This window comes from Camelina sativa, chromosome 3 (assembly GCF_030686135.1).
Source record: "Camelina sativa cultivar CO46 ecotype springtype chromosome 3, ASM3068613v1".
Lineage (NCBI taxonomy): Eukaryota > Viridiplantae > Streptophyta > Magnoliopsida > Brassicales > Brassicaceae > Camelina > Camelina sativa.
In genome coordinates this window covers 12,478,388-12,495,432 of record NC_141882.1, presented here as the reverse complement: position 1 = coordinate 12,495,432, position 17,045 = coordinate 12,478,388, and the positions used below count along the sequence as shown (strand labels likewise).

The window sequence follows — 17,045 nt, the reverse complement described above, 5'->3', positions numbered from 1 at the left end:
TTTGTGTGATGGTTTGCCTATGGTATCTGATGTCCAAAGTTGATAAAAATTGTGTTTGGACATTTCGTTTTTCTTAGGCAGAAAGTGAAATCAGGCTTTGCGACACTGTTAGCTTCTTTTTTTTACCATAAGCTACTTGTTACTTTAATACCTGTTTACATCTAATTTTTATCAATCTTCGGTTTTGTTTTGGTTTTCTAATTCAATCTTATGTTATTCGTTATCATATTTTGTTCTACTGTTTACTTAATAATGCAGGGGTTCTTTGCTTGTTTCTCTGCGTTTGGAAGTGGCCTCTGTGGATGAAGAACTTGTTCAATCTCTTCAAGCACATATTTTTTTTTCTGTATTTTTAAAGATGATAAGTTTTCAATAGTAAAGTATCAGTCTGAATGTTTAATTGTAAATATCAGTCTCGATATTTTTTCATATAAAGCAAATATTCACAAGATCTTCGGCTATATATTAATGAAGAGCTTCATAGAGATTGTTGCGTACGTAAGCAAGTCCTCTAACAATAGACCACCATAAGTTATAAAAACAAGAGACCAGGTTCAAAGTGTATCTCAACAAAGAAACCAGTTCTAGGCAAATAAATATATGCTCAATTGGAAAAATGTATCAATCCGGACTGGTAATGTCATTTGGAATCTGCTTTGAAGAGATGGGTCAAGTCTATTGGTTTAATTGTAGCGTACATGGTTTACGGTTTAGTGAAACCGAACCGACCTAATTTACTTGTAATCCGGTTCGGTATATAAACGAAGCTCGTGAGTAAAGAAAGGGTGCGTCTTGGAGAGACTTCAGCGGCTGTAACCCTAAGAAATTGCTGAGAGAGACGTTGTGATTGTAACTCACACCACCGAGTTCTATTGTTGCACTGTTCCTCTTCTCCTGCGCAATTTCAATTTCTGGGTTTTTTTTTAGCAAAGCGAAGATGATGAAATCGTCACCTCCCATGTCGATTGAGCTCATCCTGGAGATAATCTCGAGATTGCCCGGAGATGCAGTCGCGAGGTTTCGTTGCGTGTCGAAGCAATGGGCATCAATGCTCGCTACTCCCTACTTCAAAGAGCTGTTTCTGACCAACTCCTCGTCTAAGCCGCGGCTCTTATTCGCCATCGCAGACGACGGAAACCACAAAGGCCGTGGCGAGTGGTGCTTCTTCTCCTCGCCTCAGCTTGAGGATCCTTATGAGAAATCATCGTCGTCGACCCTTGTATCAGCCGCCGAGTTTCACGTGAAGAAGTTCTCTCCAGAGGAGATAGAGATCGATCACTACAGTAACATCAAGTACTTTTCATGTGGCTACAACTCTGGCTTGATCTATTTCCATGGCTCTCGGTACCAAGGTAAACCTGTCATCTGTAACCCCAACACTGGACGGTACGCGGTCTTGCCTTATATGTATACTTACAGAAAAGCTTTTAGCTTTTTTGGATTTGATCCGATTGACAAGCAGTACAAGGTTTTGTACATGGCATATGCTTCTGGTCCTGGTCATCATTATATTCTTACGTTTGGAGCTGCTGCAGATATGAGTTGGAGAAAGATTAAATGTCCCTTGCGACATGAGATTAGGAGTGATGGGGTTTGTATCAACGGTGTTGTCTACTACTTAGGTGACACCAGGGATCCTTGGGATAACATAAATGGTGCTACATTGTCTGATTATGTGATTGTTTGCTTCCATGTGAGGTCTGAAAAGTTCAGCTTCATTCACGTTGAAAGGTTTTGTCGATTGATCAACTTTAAGGGCAAGTTAGCTATGATTTACTGGGAGGATGATTTCGACATTTATGAGGCTGCTACTTCTGATCTGGATGTAGACCAGTATTTGGATGATGATCTCGTCGCTGATGCCAATTATGAGTTGCATGTGTGGGTTCTGGAGGATGTAGCGAAACAGGATTGGTCCAAACACACCTACACTTGGAGTACCGATAAGGTTTTCTTCCGTCGTCACGTTTACATCGCTGGAGCGACCGCTTCGGGTGAGATAGTGTTTTCCATGCGCAAGTATACGTCTAAGAAACCGTTTTATGTTTTCTACTTCAATCCCGAGAGGAACATTCTCCAACGTGTTGAAGTCCAAGGCTTTGGTGAAGGGTTTAAGAATCCTTGTAGCGTTCGCACCTTTGTGAACCATGTTGAGGATCTTCATGTTAACGATTTTGAACTACTCAAGCCATTCCATGCTCCATTTGAGGATCCAGAATTGTTAGATTCGGATTCAGATTCAGACAGAGAAGGAAGGGACAAGGGGAAGAAGACAGGGATGATTCATTGGAGTTTGGTGTGAAAGCAATGAGCATCATGTCATTTTGTGCTCTTATCTGGGCGTTTATGCTCTTTTTAGACTACATGTTGGATCATGGGTTCCTGGCCAACTTGATTAGCTTCTTTGTGTTCATCATCTTTTTCTTGGGAAAAGACTATTTAGATTGGAAATCAAAAGGGACTTTGTGTTGTAGGATGCAACTTGCAAGTTATGTTTGATGAAGAATCCAATAGGCTTGTTGCCATTATATATACTAAGAGAACCTATTGAGTTTTGATAAATTAGCGCAAACAGATTAACCAGGAAGAACACATGCTGCAGTCTTTGTTGTTTGTGTTCATAAGGGGTCCCAAAAGTTGGTAACCAATCCTATCTATTAACCAACTTGTGGATTAAAACTAGTGTTGAAATGACATGACCATGTGGATGTGAGTATGAATTTTACACAGAAGTGTTTAGATACAAAGACGTGCTGAGTGAATGAAAGATTCAGAGCTTGTACGTCCGTTGATGTGTTCTCAGAAGAGTTAGAACCCTATACTTGCAGAAACTTCAATGGGTTGTTAATAGCTCTCTCTGTAAATGAGTGAAAACGTTTCATCAAGTTGATAATCTTTGTAGAATAATTGGAGCTTTCTTTAGTGGATAGAGATCACTTTTGTTTCTACTAAATCTTAAGTAATGTTGCCTATTCTCTTCTCATTTTATCAGTTCAAATCTTAAGAACGTCTCTTGTTCTTGTTCAGTCTTTGTTTGCCTTAACAGAGATGCATATGAACATTCGATGAATCATAGTTAAATGAACTTTTAGCAGATAGATTATTTTCTGTTAAAATGGCTTGAAGATTTCAGAGATTTATAAGAAACTGTCGGAACAAGTGATTTTTGAAGTTAGATCAAGTCGCCACTTAAGTGGAAGTTGATTTTGAAATGATCAAAACAATAGCTTGTATTGCTGAAATGATCTATCTAATCTATGCTCAAGCATATAAAATTACTAAACTCTAAAATACAAGCAATTGTTGACTAGTAATACTTTGTTGTTCTTGTGGTTGTATAGAGCATCTAGCACTAGAGATTGACATTAACAGAGCCTTTTCTGTATCTCCATTCATTCGTCTTTGGATCAGTTTGATGAGATACTCTAGAAAAGCCGAATCAAATGGCAATGTGATTGGTCCTTCCGTCGGGAGACCAAACTCTTCTTCAGATATTTTCAAGAGCTCTTGGACAACCGGGTTGCTCAGGTAACTTATTGGAAATGCAAACCGGATTTTATCTGCCGTGTAAACCACGAAACATCCCTTTTCTGCAGTAGTTGAGTTGTTACTAGAAGCCCTTGACCTCTGAAATGAGATTCTTTTTCTGCTTAAGGCTGCTCTTTGTTGCCATTTCTTGGCCATCTTCAAGAGCTTTTTAGCGTTTATCATCATTTTCAGGGAAAAGAGTTAGATCCAAAGTGATATGGATAAAGAAAGAGAAAAGGTTTGTATGTTTTGTTTGTAGAGTTCTCTGAATGAAAGTTATGATGATTGATGAAGTATACCAGAGGCTTCTTTCATCATTATATAGAAGGAGAAGAGTATTAGGATTAGATAGGCTTTGTGACAAGCTCTTGAGCAACCTAAACCGACACAACACATGCTTATGTTTCTAATCTATGTGATCATAAGGGTCCCCAAGTTGGTAATCAATTATGTCTCCAACTCAACTTGTGGAGTGTGGACTAAACAACTTATTGTGAGAAGACATGATCATGTGGGTATGAATCTTATAGGTTACACATACACAAGAGAAGCCAGAAATGCCAATTCATCCTTCTGTACAGCTTTGTTTCGTAGCATAAGGGTCTCTAGTTGGTTAGTGGCCCATCAGCTAAATCAAATGTGAGTCACAAAAAAGTAGATCAAGAATTATTCAGGGGACAACAAATCTTTTGGTGAAATCAAGGACACCAAATGTGGTTAGAATTAATGATCCAATAGAAAGATACAAAGAAAGACATGTGCTAGCAAAGATGAAGAGCATGCAGGTCCTTTGATTAAACGGCCAAGGAAAAAGACAGTGAATCAACTATTCCTGCCAAATTTTCACATTTCCTTTGAGATAGATTAAGCTTAGATCATAGAAACATCTTTTGTTGGTACTACCAGTACTTATCCAGTCTTCTATAACTTCTAAGAGATTCATAAGGACAATTGATGAAATGACATGAATGCAAGTTGTAGCCACTGCACCATTTGTTTTGACAAGAGTTTCAGAGCATAACAGTTTGAGTGAACTATCACAACAAGTCAACAAGAGGTGTGTGAAATGAAATCTCATTTTTAGCTGTTTAAAATGAAGATTAATTTTGATGCGATAGTCTAAAAGAGAAACATAAGTAATTGTTTGTATTTCTGAAATAATCTGTCTAATCTAATACAGTAGAATATTTACAGACACAAGAAATTGCTACACTCTAATTCTCTAAAATACAAGCAATTGTTGACTATTCTGTTCTTGTTGTTGGAAAGAACATCCTGCACTAGAGATTGACATTAACAAAGCCTTTTCTGTGTCTCCGTCTATTCGCCTTTGGATCAAATTGATGAGATATTCCAAGAAAACTGAATCGAATGGCAATGTGATTGGTCCATCGGTGGAGAGACCAAACTCTTCTTCAGATATCTTCAAGAGCTCTTGGAAAACAGAGTTGCTCAGGTAACTTATTGGAAACGCAAAGCGGATATTATTGGATGTGTAAACCACAAAACAGCCTTTCTCTGCAGAGGTTGATCTGCTAGTAGTAGAAGAAGTTGATCTCTGAAATGAGATTCTTTTCCTGCTTAATGCTGCTCTCTGTTGCCATTTCTTGGCCATCTTCATGAGCTTCTTTGTGTTCATCATTATTTTCAGGGAAGAGTTTTTTTTTTCAGATTGGAAAGTAGGAGAGGCTTGTTAACTGTGTTGTATAACTCTTTGAATGCAAGTTTTGGTTGATGAAGATTCTTTTAGGCTATATATAAAGGAGAAACTTTAGGAGTTTTAGATAAATTAGAGCAACCGTACCAGACAGAATACATGTGTCTGTCTTTGTTGTATATGATCATAAGGGGTCCAAAGTTAGTAACCAATCTTGTCTCCTCATCAAATTGTGGATTAGAATCTTCTCCTGAAAAGACATGACCATGTGGATGTGGGTACGAGTCTTATACAATAAATGTATTATAATTCAATTTAAACACAAAGACATGTGCTAGTGAATGAAAGATGTAAAACTTTGTAGGCCCTTGGATGTTTCTCAGGAGAGTTAAAACCTTAAACCTGTAGATATTTCCAGTTGTTATCTAGATCTTTAAAAGAGTGAAAAAGTTACATAGATTCTAAAGTTCTTTCCTCTATAATTCCAAGTATCATAACCTTTTTCATCAATAGGAATTTATTCAAAAGCTCAGTAATTTTTTGGGGGCAATATATGAACAACAGATATGATTTTAAACTTTGCAAGAAAAAGATGTCATCATGAATTTTGTAGAGACAAAACTTAACATGTGCAATAAAAAACGAGAGCAAGTACATACATACACGAAGTTTATCGTTGGACTTTGATAGAACCCCATAACTGGAATTTGATCAGGTGAAACTTATGCCTAAGACGTACCATACCCATGAGAACTCTAGCTGTATACACGCTTACTTTGATTTCTACTAGCATTTAGACATTTAGCAAGATTAAGATCTAGTTCAAGTAGGGCTATAACCTCAGGTTTAGGAACCTAAATATTCATGTTGTGCTTGTGGATTTTTTGATGAGTAGCAATCCTCGGCCACCCCAGGGAAACGAACTAGAGGGGTCGGTTGTTCTCTTGACTTTTTTCTTTGGATCATGAGATTCATGAGATTTACAATGAGGTCTCCAGGGAGATTGATTTCAAGATTATGATCTCTCACAAGTTTAAGTATAGTGTTCAATCTTCCAGCATCTTTGCGTAGACCCTAAAGAAAGAAGAACCAAACATAACTTCATTATCTCCAAGATCAGTACGTACATAATAAAATACATAAGGTCATGCAAGTGAACAAAAGTGTTAAACCTTGGAGGATCCAGTTTGATTTATTTTTCAGGAAAGAACGCCGTAACTGATGATCTCTTCAGTTACGAGCTCTGAGGGTAAGAATGAGAACTCTTTCTTAAGCTTAAACAAACATATAAGCCGGGCTGCAGGAAAATATTGGCTTTTCGTAATGAGCTCTTCAACAAAATCTGCAGAAGAATGAATCAAACGTTTCGTATCCAAACGATTAAATAAAGTGTAGTTTGAGTAGATGTGATGATGACTACAAAACTAACCTTGGATCAACTCAAGCTTGAGACCAATAGAGTGAAAGAGTCTTGGAGCCTGTTTGTATTGAGCAATAAACGAAGCAAGTAGAGCAGTGTCATCTTCATTGATCAAATTCTTCAATCCATAAGCCACCATAAACATAAGAAAGGCTAAGGCCTCAAGAGGCCGTTTTGTCATCTTCCTTTTCCATGAATTTGCCATTTTTCTGGCCTTGAGCTGCAGTTGAGACTTGACCAGTTGCTGAATTTTGGCGAGCTCACCAAGAAAAAGAACCAAAAGCTCCATGAACAAGTCCCCTAAAAGCACTTCGTCAGAAAGACCATCCTCCATTTGTTCCAGAACATATTCTGCTGGATCAGGTGAACTTCTAAGACAAAAGGAGACCTCTCGGGGAGTAAGATGAGCTGTGATTTCTTGAAGTTGGCTTTCTCCTGAATTTTCTTGGCTGGTGTCACTGATACATGCATCAGCTTGGTGCTTCTTTTTCATATCACAAAGTACTTTCCTTTGTGCCTCAGTCAGATTTTGGACTCGTCCTAATTCTTTGGATTTCAAGTCAAGCTGTTCACCAGAGATGTTGATCAGATTGTTCAATTCTTGGACTCTCTTTTCTTTCACCTCAAGTTCTTGATCAACAGCCGCAAGCTGCTTGCCAGATTCTTCGATTTTGGAAAGAATCAGAAGCAAATCTTTCTTCTTTCTATCAGTCTCCTCTTCCATTTCTCTCCTAAGCTGGAGAAGTTTGTTTTTCTCTGACTCTATCTGATCTTCTTTACCTTGAACCTCTTGACTAAACCTTTCAGATCTTAGACACAAATCAGTTGATCCAGTCTCTGCTGCTTTAAGCTCTTCAGCCCTTTCTTCTTCCGTTGTTGCAGAGGAGCTTCTCCCAAACTGAGTGATGCCCTGCTGCTTTTGCCTCCGCTTACTATATTTTGTTTTAGATCCAGCAACATCAATATCCAATCTCCTCCTCTTTTTGGCTGCACGAACCTTGTTTGGATCTTTCTTCACTCTTCTAGCCTCTTCTTTGTTGCAATCCATTTGTAGTGATTTACCTCTTAAGAAAAATCAAAAACCCTAATCAGATAAGTCTCCAAAACACAAAAAGACGAGTCAAGGAACCAATTACTTACATTGTAATTAACCAAAAGGTTCCTAATCCTAAAAAAGAAACTAAAAACTCTATATATACTACATAGTGCTTACCGTTTCAGAGACAACAACAGTGAACAATGCACGATTACAACAAGAAAGTGAACAGGCTTGAACTATAGATGAGATTCATTTAAACCAAGTCCCAGTGAAAAGCAGTAAGCATCTTTAGATGGGAAATGCAATTAATTAATAGAATAGCTTATTAGAACTATTGGTCTACCTAGGAAACACAAAATCAATGGAGAGATGCCGGAATCAAACTCTTATGAGATCTAAAAACACACACAACAGAGACTAAAGAAAGATACATTCTTAGCAAAACCAGGCGCAAAGGGCCGGGGAAAAGACCAGACACATAAGCCGTTAACATACCTTAGAAATAAGAAAAAGTACAACTTTGCAACGGAGTCAGTCAGAGTCAGGGCAAAAATGAAAAATTTTAGAAATCTAAAGTTATTATTTTCTCGTTACATTGAAACTGATGTGATTAGTACTAAACTACTAAGCATTAGCAGTTTAGCGGGAAATTGGGAAAATAAACCCGGGGAAAAACAGATCCCTCAAGTTTTTCTAACTACTCAAAAAGACAAAAACACACCCTCGTTCATATTATAAGAACCTCTCTTGTTCTTGTGTAGTCCTTTATTACATGTGAGATATTCGATTAACTCATAGTGAATGAAACTTTTGGCTTCAAGATTTCAGAGATTTATATGAAACTGTCACAACAAGTGACTTTTAAAAAGAAGTTGATTTTTTTTTTTTTTATGAGAAAAGTTAAAAGAGAGACAAAATAAGATTATAAGAATAGTTTGTATTTCTGAAATGATCTGTCTATCAAATCCACTATTGACTTAACAAAACACATAAATTTTTTTCTAAACTCTAAAATACAAGCAATTGTTGAGTATTACTACTTTGTTGTTCTTGTTGATGTTGCAAAGAGCATCTAGCAGTAGAGATTGATAACAACAGAGCCTTTTCTGTATCTCCATCTATTCTTCTTTGGATCATTTTGATTATGTACTCTAAGAAAGACGAATCAAATGACAATGTGATTGGTCCTGCCGTCGGGAGACCGAACTCTTCTTCAGATATTTTCAAGAGCTCTTGGACAATAGAGTTGCTCAGGTAACTTATTGGAAAAGCAAACCGGATGTTATCCGCCGTGTAAACCACGAAACAGCCCTTCTCTGCAGCGGTTGAGCTTCTTGGAGTAGCACTTGACTTCTGAAATGAGATTCTTTTCCTGCTTAAGGCTGCTCTTTGTTGCCATTTCTTGGCCATCTTGATTAGCTTCTTTGTGTTCATCATCATTTTAAACAAAGATTTAGATCGGAAAGTGAGATGGAGCGAGAATGAAGGAGAAAAGATTTGTGAGTTCTGTTTGGAGAGCTCTTTGAATAAAAGTTCTGGTTGATGAAGAATACCATAAGCTTGTTTCATTATATAGAAGGAGAGAAACTATTATAGATAGGCTTTGTAACAAGCTCCTGAGCAACCTAACCAGACACGGCACATGCTAATGTCTCTACTCTATGTGATCAATAAGGGTCTACCAAGTTGGTAATCAACTTGTGGACTATACAATTTATGGTGAGAAGACATGATCATGTGGGTATGAATCCTATATGGACATTAATATGGTAGGATTTAAGGTACTGAGACGTTATATATACAAGAGAAGCCAAAAATACCAAACTATGTACACCTTTATTTGCTAGGATAAGGGTCCCAGGTTGGTTAGTGTGGTCCATCAGCTAAATCAAATGTGAGTCACAATTTTTTTTAGATTTCTTGTACTTATCACCAAGAAAACAAATCTGATTAAAGTTAATGATCGGATAGAGAGATACAAAGAAAGACATGTGCCGGTGTAGCAAATATGACGAGCATGTAGGTCCTTTGATTTTCCTGCTAGGAAAAAAAGAAGAGAGCTATTCCTTCTACAATTTCACATTTCCTTAGACCATACAAACTTCTCATGTCTTGTATCACTTCTACTCATTGCATCATGTTTATGACTTTAAGCTTTAGAGCAAAAAAAGTTGAGTAAACTGTCACAACAAGTGATGTCAAAGTTATCTCATTTTTTTCTTTATTCACAGTAAACGTTGATTTTGATGAGACAGTGTAAATGAGAGAGATAAAGAAATGATTTGTATATCTAAAATAATCTGTCTAATCTGATACAGTGGATTAATCTTTACAAACATAGAAACTGCTATACACTGACTAATTCTCTAAAATACAAGCAATTGTTCTTGTTGTTGAAAACAGCATGGTAAAGAACATCTAGCACTAGAGATTGACATTAGCAGAGCCTTTTCTGTATCTCCATCCACTCTTCGTTGGATCAATTTGATGAGATAATCCAAGAAAACCGAATCGAATGGCAATGTGATTGGTCCATCGGTGGAGAGACCAAACTCTTCTTCAGATATCTTCAAGAGCTCTTGGAGAACAGAGTTGCTCAGGTAACTTATTGGAAACGCAAAGCGGATTTTATCGGATGTGTAAACCACAAAACAGCCTTTCTCTGCAGCGGTTGATCTGCTAGTAGTAGAAGAAGTTGATCTCTGAAATGAGATTCTTTTCCTGCTTAAAGCTGCCCTCTGTTGCCATTTCTTTGCCATCTTCAAGAGCTTCTTTGCGTTCATCATTATTTTCAGGGAAGAGTTTTTTTTCAGTGGGAAAGTAAAGAGACTTGTTAGCTGTGTTGTATAACTCTTTGAATGCAAGTTATGGTTAATGAAGAATCCAATAGGCTTGTTTGATTATATATAAGGAGAAACTTAAGGAGTTTAGACAAATTAGAAAAACCAAACCAGACAGAACACATGCTTCTGTCTTTGTTTTATGTGATCATAAGGGGTCCCAAAGTTGGTAACTAATACTCTACTAACCATCTCGTGGATTAGAATTTCTGTTGAAAAGACATGACCACATGTGAGTGTGAGTATATATAAATCTTATACAGAAATATTTAGAAACAATGACATGTACAATAAGTGAATGAGAGATACAGAACTTGTAGGCCTTTTGATGTTCTCAAGGAAATTAAAAGCTCCTACACCTGCAATTCTCAATAGATTCCTAGGTTCCATTCAGGGGACTCGTGTTCAGATATGTAGCGATTAATTAGGAAAACTAAAACGTCTGAAACCAATATTAATTACGTTAGAACAATCATTGCAATAGCCTTGTCAGTGTCTGAAAAGATTTATAGATTGAAAGTTTCAAGTTTATTCCTGTAGAGTTTCAAGGTTCTTGAGCTTTTTCCATGAGAAAAAGTATGTCTTGATAGATATTGTAGAGACTGTCATATAGCTTATTCATCAACTTAATCTTTTGAACTATATTAGTAGTGTTTGTTATTCTTGTGGTTGCAGAGAACCATTGTAAAGCTCATCTAGCACTAGATATTGGCATTGTAAGAGCCTTTTATATGTCTTCATTCAATATGATGAGATAGCAAAACCAAATTTAGAGGCAAGGTGATTGGTCCACCAACTCCTCCTTACAGGTGTTTAAGAGCTCTTGAAAAAACAGAGTTGCTCTCGGAAAAGCAAAGCGTTCTTTATCTCTATAGCAATTAAGCTGGGAGCAGTAGTATATGATCTTTGGAATGTAACTAGAGAATCTGAATAGCTTTTCTTGGACTTCAATGGGGTTTACATTGGTATTTGGATGAATGCTACTGTAATATCAAAGTCTCAACAGGTTGTTATTGGAGTATTTGGAGTTGCTCCTGTTTGTATCAGAATCTTTATGTAATTTTATAGTAAATTCCATCTAAAACAACACAGATCACACAAACCTGTAAGAGAGAATCTTTTCTATTGATGAATTGAAAAGAAGAATGCAAGACATTTTTGCAAATAATATAGACATAAATATTCTCAAAACTTTGTCATATTTATGCGAAAAGATAGACTTCACATGTTCAAAATTACGCCTTGCAGCGAGAACAATCACACAAATTAAACAAAACACTGTACTCCGCGACACAATTATACTCTTCATACTTCTTCGTCTTTGGTATGTTTGTCTCTGTCTTAAATAATCACCAGATTCACATACTTGTTAAGCTTTCACGGCTCTGATTAATGCTCTCAGCGGATCCACCATTCTTTGTTATCTAAGAAACTTGCAGGGAGTGCTCCATGCTTTTGCCTTCTGTGAGTCTCTGCTGCTTCTTTCTCCTTGAATCTTCTTCTTCATCACTCCATGACGTTTTGAAATTTTCCAAGACAGAGTTGGTTTCACCATTGTAGTCACTTCTTGACCACAAACTGAACATGTACAAGCAGTCAAGTTCATCTCGCATGAATGTGTAGCCTAGCGGTTCCAGTTCTTTATAATAGTTCAGGTGATGGTCAAAGAAAACGGTTGCTACCATCTGACAAAGACACACAGAAACAACATAATATTTAGAACCTGAAAGCAAATTAACTTGGTGCACAAGAAATATCAAAAAATTGAGATCTTGTTACTTACTTGATTTAGAGCTAAGCCAGCAGCTATCCTCTGCCTTGCAATGTGTTCTGTTCGATGATCAATGTGCCTCTTCTCATGAATTTTATGTTGTGCCTTTGCGATCAAGTTTTTCAAATCAGTCCTCCCATCAGGCTTCGCTGCAATTAATTTCTCCAGTTTAGTAAAGTTTGTTGTAATTGCTTTCGCATCCACCGGTTTAGCAACTTTTGTGTTCGTCTCTTGCTTTGTTGACTCGGACTCTGTTTTGTCAAGATTTGGTGTCAACTTCCTAATATATTTTGCCTGAAGAAGATTTCAGAAAAGTAAAAAACGTAAGCAAATTAATTAACAGATAATAACCAATCTAATTGACATAAGAAAAAAGTAAACACTTTTGTCCTAAAATTAGAAAACAGAAATAAAACAATTGTTGAAACTAGGGTTTGACAAGACGAGTGAGTGAGTTACCTTAGTAGTTGAGTCCACTTCGACGGTCTTCTTCTGTCTCTTCATCGACGATGGAGTTTCTTCTTCAGAACGATGTTGGCGTTTCTTCGGAGCGTCGTACGTTTCATTGCCATGTCTTCCGGCTCTACCCAGAACCCGTGTGTCGTGTGGCTTAGGGTTTATAGGTAGCAACGAGGCGTTGTCTGAGAAACCGAGTAAATTGATGACACCTTTGCTTTTGAATCTCTGTTCTTTCGGAAATAAATTGAAAGCGCTAGATGTCGTAGCAATCTCCATAGCACTCGCTGATTCACAAATTAGAAGAAAAAAAACGAAATTGCCAAAAGGGAAAAATAAACGTAAGCTACTGAATGAAGATGATGATCACACAAAGTTTTACCCCAAAACAAAAAAGATTGACACGAAAGATGGAAAGTTTCTGAAAACAAACCCTAAGAGATTATATAGGCAATTACGGAGACTTTGGGACCAAGCTGTTTGCACAAAAAAAAAAAAAAAGGGGCCAAGTTATTTCTATCCAGGCCCGGCCCATAGTATATTTAAGTGAAGAGCATCATATGTTTTAACAAAATTTTAGTTAGTTAAATTTAAAAATTCTAGTTATAATAAGGATGCTATTAAATTTTGTATTAGTAAAATTCCGATTTAGAATATATATATATATATATATATATATATATATATATATTTTGTTTGTTCAGTTCAACAACAACAACAAGAAATCTGTTTATACATTGTTTCCATTGTTGGAAATACGATTGTTTATTAGAAAGCTTGTCAAATTGAGTTGGGTATCATCATTGTATCTTACTCTCTCTCGTTCTTTCTTCTACTAGATCCGGAACTTTCTGGAACTTTCTTTAGTATCTTTCTGTTCACAAAGTTGCAATCTTTGATAAGGTTTAGGTATTGAGACGTTATATTAACAAGAGAAGCCAAAAATACCAAACTCTATAATAAGGGTCCCAGGTTTGTTCCATCAGCTAAATAAAAATGTGAGTCACAATTTTATTAGATTTCTTGTACTTATCAAGAGGACAACAAATCTGATTAAAATTAATGATCAGAGAGAGAGATACAAAGAGAACCATGTGCTGGTGAATCAAAGATGACGAGCATGTAGGTCCTTTGATTTTCTTGCCAAGAAAAAATAGATAGTGAATCAACTATTCCTCCTGCAATTTCACATTTCCTTAGGGTAAGCTTAGACCTTATACATACTTCTCATGTCTTGTAGTACTTCTAGTTTATGACTTCAAGATTTAGAGCAAAACAGTTTTGGGTAAATTGTCAACAAGTGATGTCAACGTTATCTCATTATTTTCTTTGTTTACAGTAAAAGTTGATTTTGATGAGACAGTGTAAAAGAGAGGCAGAAATAGATTAAATGGTTTGTATTTCTAAAATAATCTGTCTAATCTGATACAAGTGGAATCTTTACAAATACAGAAACTGCTATACACTAACTAATTCTCTAAAATACAGGCAATTGTTCTTGTTGTTGAAAAGAGCATGGTAAAGAGCATCGAGCACTAGAGATTGACATTAGCAGAGCCTTTTCTGTATCTCCATCCATTCGTCTTTGGATCAAATTGATGAGATACTCCAAGAAAACCCAATCGAATGGCAATGTGATTGGTCCATCGGTGGAGAGACCAAACCCTTCTTCAGATATCTTCAAGAGCTCTTGGAAAACAGAGTTGCTCAGGTAACTTATTGGAAACGCAAAGCGGATTTTATCGGATGTGTAAACCACAAAACAGCCTTTCTCTGCAGCGGTTGATCTGCTAGTAGTAGAAGAAGTTGATCTCTGAAATGAGATTATTTTCCTGCTTAAGGCTGCTCTTTCTTGCCATTTCTTGGCCATCTTCATGAGCTTCTTTGTGTTCATCATTATTTTCAGGGAAGAGTTTTTTTTTTTTTTTTTCAGATAGGAAAATAGGAGATTTTTGTTAGCTGTGTTGTATAAGTCTTTGAATGCAAGTTTTGGTTGATGAAGAATCCAATAGGCTTGTTTGATTATATATAAAGGAGAAACTATTTAGAGTTTAAATAAAATTAAGAGTAACCATACTAGACAGAATAACATGCGTCTGTCTTTGTTGTATGTGATAATAAGGGGTCCCAAAGTTAGTAACCAATCTTGTCTCCTCACCAAAATTATGGATTAGAAACCTCTCCTGAAAAGACATGACCATGTGGATGTGGGTACGTACGAGTCGTATACAATAATAGTATTACAATTCAATCAAAACACAAAGACATGTGCTAGTGAATGAAAGATGTAGAACTTTGTAGGCCCTTTGATGTCTGCAGAAGTTTCAGTGGTTATATGGCCTTGTTACATTCTTTTGTAAATGAGTGAAGCCAAAAAAATTAAACCCCTTCACGCTCTAAGAGAAGCTAAAATTAAACCTTGAGAAATTTTGGAATACCGGTTTTAATTAAGGTAAACCAAAGGGAACCGAAATAAACCGAAAACCCTATTAGCTACCTCTTGAAATCAAACTGCTGTCTCTATATAACGCAGTCGCTGACACCCTCTTCCTCATAGCTTAAAAACAAAGAGAGAGAGAGAGAGAGAGACTCGATCGAGAGGGTGCTCAACTCAACTTGGAATCATGTCTTTGTTCGTGTTTAGGTGCTTTTGTGTCAATCTTATTGTTTTTCTTCTTCTTCTTGATAAACCCTAAACCCTTGTTACTCTATGTTGTTGTGTTAGTGTGGTGAATTAGGTGTTGTTTGTGTCTATAGTGTTTCTTCGTTTAGCTCAGATTTGAGGAAAGTGATGATAAGGAATTGTCGCCCCAGTCTTAATTTGCATCCATTGCGATGGTTGTAGCATGGTGATTGACTAATTTTGTCTGATTCTCTCACACAGTCACACTCTGTTTTTTTTTTTTTTTTTTTTAAATTAGGTGTTGTGTTTGTCTATATGTTTCTTCGTTAGCTCGGATTCGTTTATCTTCATAGAATGATCTAGTTGCTGCGGTTGTTAGTGAATTAGGTTTTGTTCTTGTCTATATGTTTCTTCGTTACCTCAGATTAGTTTTGGTGTTTCTTCTGTTTTAGCTCAGATTTGAGGGAAAGTGATGATATGAAATTGTCGCCCCAGTCTTAATCTGCATCCATTACGATGGAATGCAACGTGGTGATTGACTATTTTTGGTCTGATTCTCTCAAAATACGTTTCTTTGTTTTAAAGTAGTCTTTTGTAATGGAAGTGATGAAATGGCATTAATGTTTTGTGACACCCAGTCTGATCTGCTTCGGCAGAGTGAATGATTTGCCATATTCTCTGATCCAAATTCATTGCTTTTGTGTTTTCAATTTTGGTGAATTCGATCCAAAGTTTTGATATTTATGAAGAGAGGAATGAGGGTATAATATCCGTACGTCTGCAAATCAGAAATACAGTGTTGATAATATGACATGCACTACCATCTGACCTCTTCTTCTTTCTTGTGTTTTCGTTTTGAGTTCTTTGATTATATGCAATCAATGATGAAATCATGTCCAAATTGAATGATTATTCAATGATTATTAAAATCACTAGATCACCATCTTTCGACTGAGATTGCTGTTTTTTCTATATCATATCCGTGAATTGTTTTGTCTTTTGTGTTTTGTGTTGTTTGTGTGATGGTTTGCCTATGGTATCTGATGTCCAAAGTTGATAAAAATTGTGTTTGGACATTTCGCTTTTTCTTAGGCAGAAAGTGAAATCAGGCTTTGCGACACTGTTAGCTTCTTTTTTACCATAAGCTACTTGTTACTTTAATACCTGTTTACATCTAATTTTTATCAATCTCTGGTTTAAAACCCTAACCCATTCTTATATTTCATAAACATCATCTCTTGTCTTTTACAAAGTTCTTGTTGCAGGTTTTACTCACTTGGTTCTCTTGGTGTTGATGTTGCTTCCATGGGGATAATTTCTGGAACCATCTCTCTGTCGTTTATATGATACCACCTTATGGAGATGTCAACTAGTATATTGATCCGTGTTTTATTGACAAGTTCATGTAATATCTAAGTCACAACAAGTGTTTATAAGACTATATGGAGTTTGCTCCTATTTCTATCAGTGACCTGTATCGTTACATTTCTGCTGATATTAAAAAATAATGACAATATTTTACTCCTCTCTTTTGTGTGTTTCTTTGAAAGACCTTGCTCTCTTTTTGGAGTGTTCCAAAACCTCCGACTCATTAGCGTCTCTTTTCCATGCCAGGCTTCAACACAATTGTCTCCTTTCCCTTGCCTTTCAATATCTCTTATCACCTGAGGAAAGTAAATAGTATACCTCATTTTGGGGTAAAGCTTGAGCC

At 36.6% G+C, this 17,045-nt stretch overlaps 3 protein-coding genes, 1 long non-coding RNA gene, 4 other non-coding genes and 5 pseudogenes across 13 annotated transcripts; 5 read left to right on the top strand and 8 right to left on the bottom strand.

Annotated features, from left to right (window-relative positions):
- Nucleotides 1–83: 83 nt before the first annotated feature.
- Nucleotides 84–16,862, bottom strand: LOC147946847 (uncharacterized). The gene is made up of 2 exons (XR_015592170.1): nucleotides 16,499–16,862; nucleotides 84–151 (listed from the first exon to the last, which is right to left on the bottom strand). It is a non-coding gene; the product is annotated as an uncharacterized LOC147946847 (long non-coding RNA).
- LOC147946855 (F-box protein At2g16450 pseudogene) lies at nucleotides 696–2,562 on the top strand (annotated as a pseudogene). The gene has a single exon (XR_015592153.1). The product of XR_015592153.1 is annotated as an F-box protein At2g16450 pseudogene (transcript).
- On the bottom strand, nucleotides 3,164–3,826 carry LOC104776977 (auxin-responsive protein SAUR63). Its single transcript, XM_010501156.3, has one exon. The coding sequence runs from the start codon at nucleotides 3,712–3,714 to the stop codon at nucleotides 3,286–3,288; it is 429 nt and encodes a 142-aa protein (XP_010499458.1). The 5' UTR covers nucleotides 3,715–3,826; the 3' UTR covers nucleotides 3,164–3,285.
- LOC147946854 (auxin-responsive protein SAUR66 pseudogene) lies at nucleotides 4,649–5,245 on the bottom strand (annotated as a pseudogene).
- LOC104757278 (uncharacterized) lies at nucleotides 5,764–8,447 on the bottom strand. 2 transcript variants are annotated; one of them, XM_087503392.1, is made up of 4 exons: nucleotides 8,140–8,447; nucleotides 6,615–7,669; nucleotides 6,358–6,527; nucleotides 5,764–6,259 (listed from the first exon to the last, which is right to left on the bottom strand). In XM_087503392.1, exons 2-3 carry the CDS (start codon nucleotides 7,651–7,653, stop codon nucleotides 6,385–6,387), a joined length of 1,182 nt encoding a protein of 393 aa, XP_087359518.1. In that variant the 5' UTR covers nucleotides 7,654–7,669; nucleotides 8,140–8,447; the 3' UTR covers nucleotides 5,764–6,259; nucleotides 6,358–6,384. The 2 variants fall into 2 exon arrangements, with proteins under 2 accessions (XP_087359518.1, XP_087359519.1); XM_087503393.1 differs by lacking the exon at nucleotides 8,140–8,447 and having other exon boundaries at nucleotides 6,615–7,763.
- LOC147946853 (auxin-responsive protein SAUR63 pseudogene) lies at nucleotides 8,562–9,283 on the bottom strand (annotated as a pseudogene). The gene has a single exon (XR_015592089.1). The product of XR_015592089.1 is annotated as an auxin-responsive protein SAUR63 pseudogene (transcript).
- On the bottom strand, nucleotides 9,906–10,514 carry LOC104757280 (auxin-responsive protein SAUR61 pseudogene; annotated as a pseudogene). Its single transcript, XR_015586950.1, has one exon. The product of XR_015586950.1 is annotated as an auxin-responsive protein SAUR61 pseudogene (transcript).
- Nucleotides 11,591–13,123, bottom strand: LOC147946852 (uncharacterized). Its single transcript, XM_087503519.1, has 3 exons — nucleotides 12,715–13,123; nucleotides 12,268–12,549; nucleotides 11,591–12,169 (listed from the first exon to the last, which is right to left on the bottom strand). The coding sequence occupies exons 1-3, from the start codon at nucleotides 12,988–12,990 to the stop codon at nucleotides 11,909–11,911; spliced, it is 819 nt and encodes a 272-aa protein (XP_087359645.1). The 5' UTR covers nucleotides 12,991–13,123; the 3' UTR covers nucleotides 11,591–11,908.
- On the bottom strand, nucleotides 14,094–14,731 carry LOC109130065 (auxin-responsive protein SAUR61 pseudogene; annotated as a pseudogene). The gene has a single exon (XR_015592161.1). The product of XR_015592161.1 is annotated as an auxin-responsive protein SAUR61 pseudogene (transcript).
- On the top strand, nucleotides 15,496–15,585 carry LOC147946851 (small nucleolar RNA U31b). The gene has a single exon (XR_015595733.1). It is a non-coding gene; the product is annotated as a small nucleolar RNA U31b (small nucleolar RNA).
- LOC147946850 (small nucleolar RNA U31b) lies at nucleotides 15,800–15,891 on the top strand. Its single transcript, XR_015595735.1, has one exon. It is a non-coding gene; the product is annotated as a small nucleolar RNA U31b (small nucleolar RNA).
- Nucleotides 15,934–16,019, top strand: LOC147946849 (small nucleolar RNA snoR4a). Its single transcript, XR_015595740.1, has one exon. It is a non-coding gene; the product is annotated as a small nucleolar RNA snoR4a (small nucleolar RNA).
- Nucleotides 16,208–16,296, top strand: LOC147946848 (small nucleolar RNA Z196/R39/R59 family). Its single transcript, XR_015595723.1, has one exon. It is a non-coding gene; the product is annotated as a small nucleolar RNA Z196/R39/R59 family (small nucleolar RNA).
- Nucleotides 16,863–17,045: the final 183 nt, after the last annotated feature.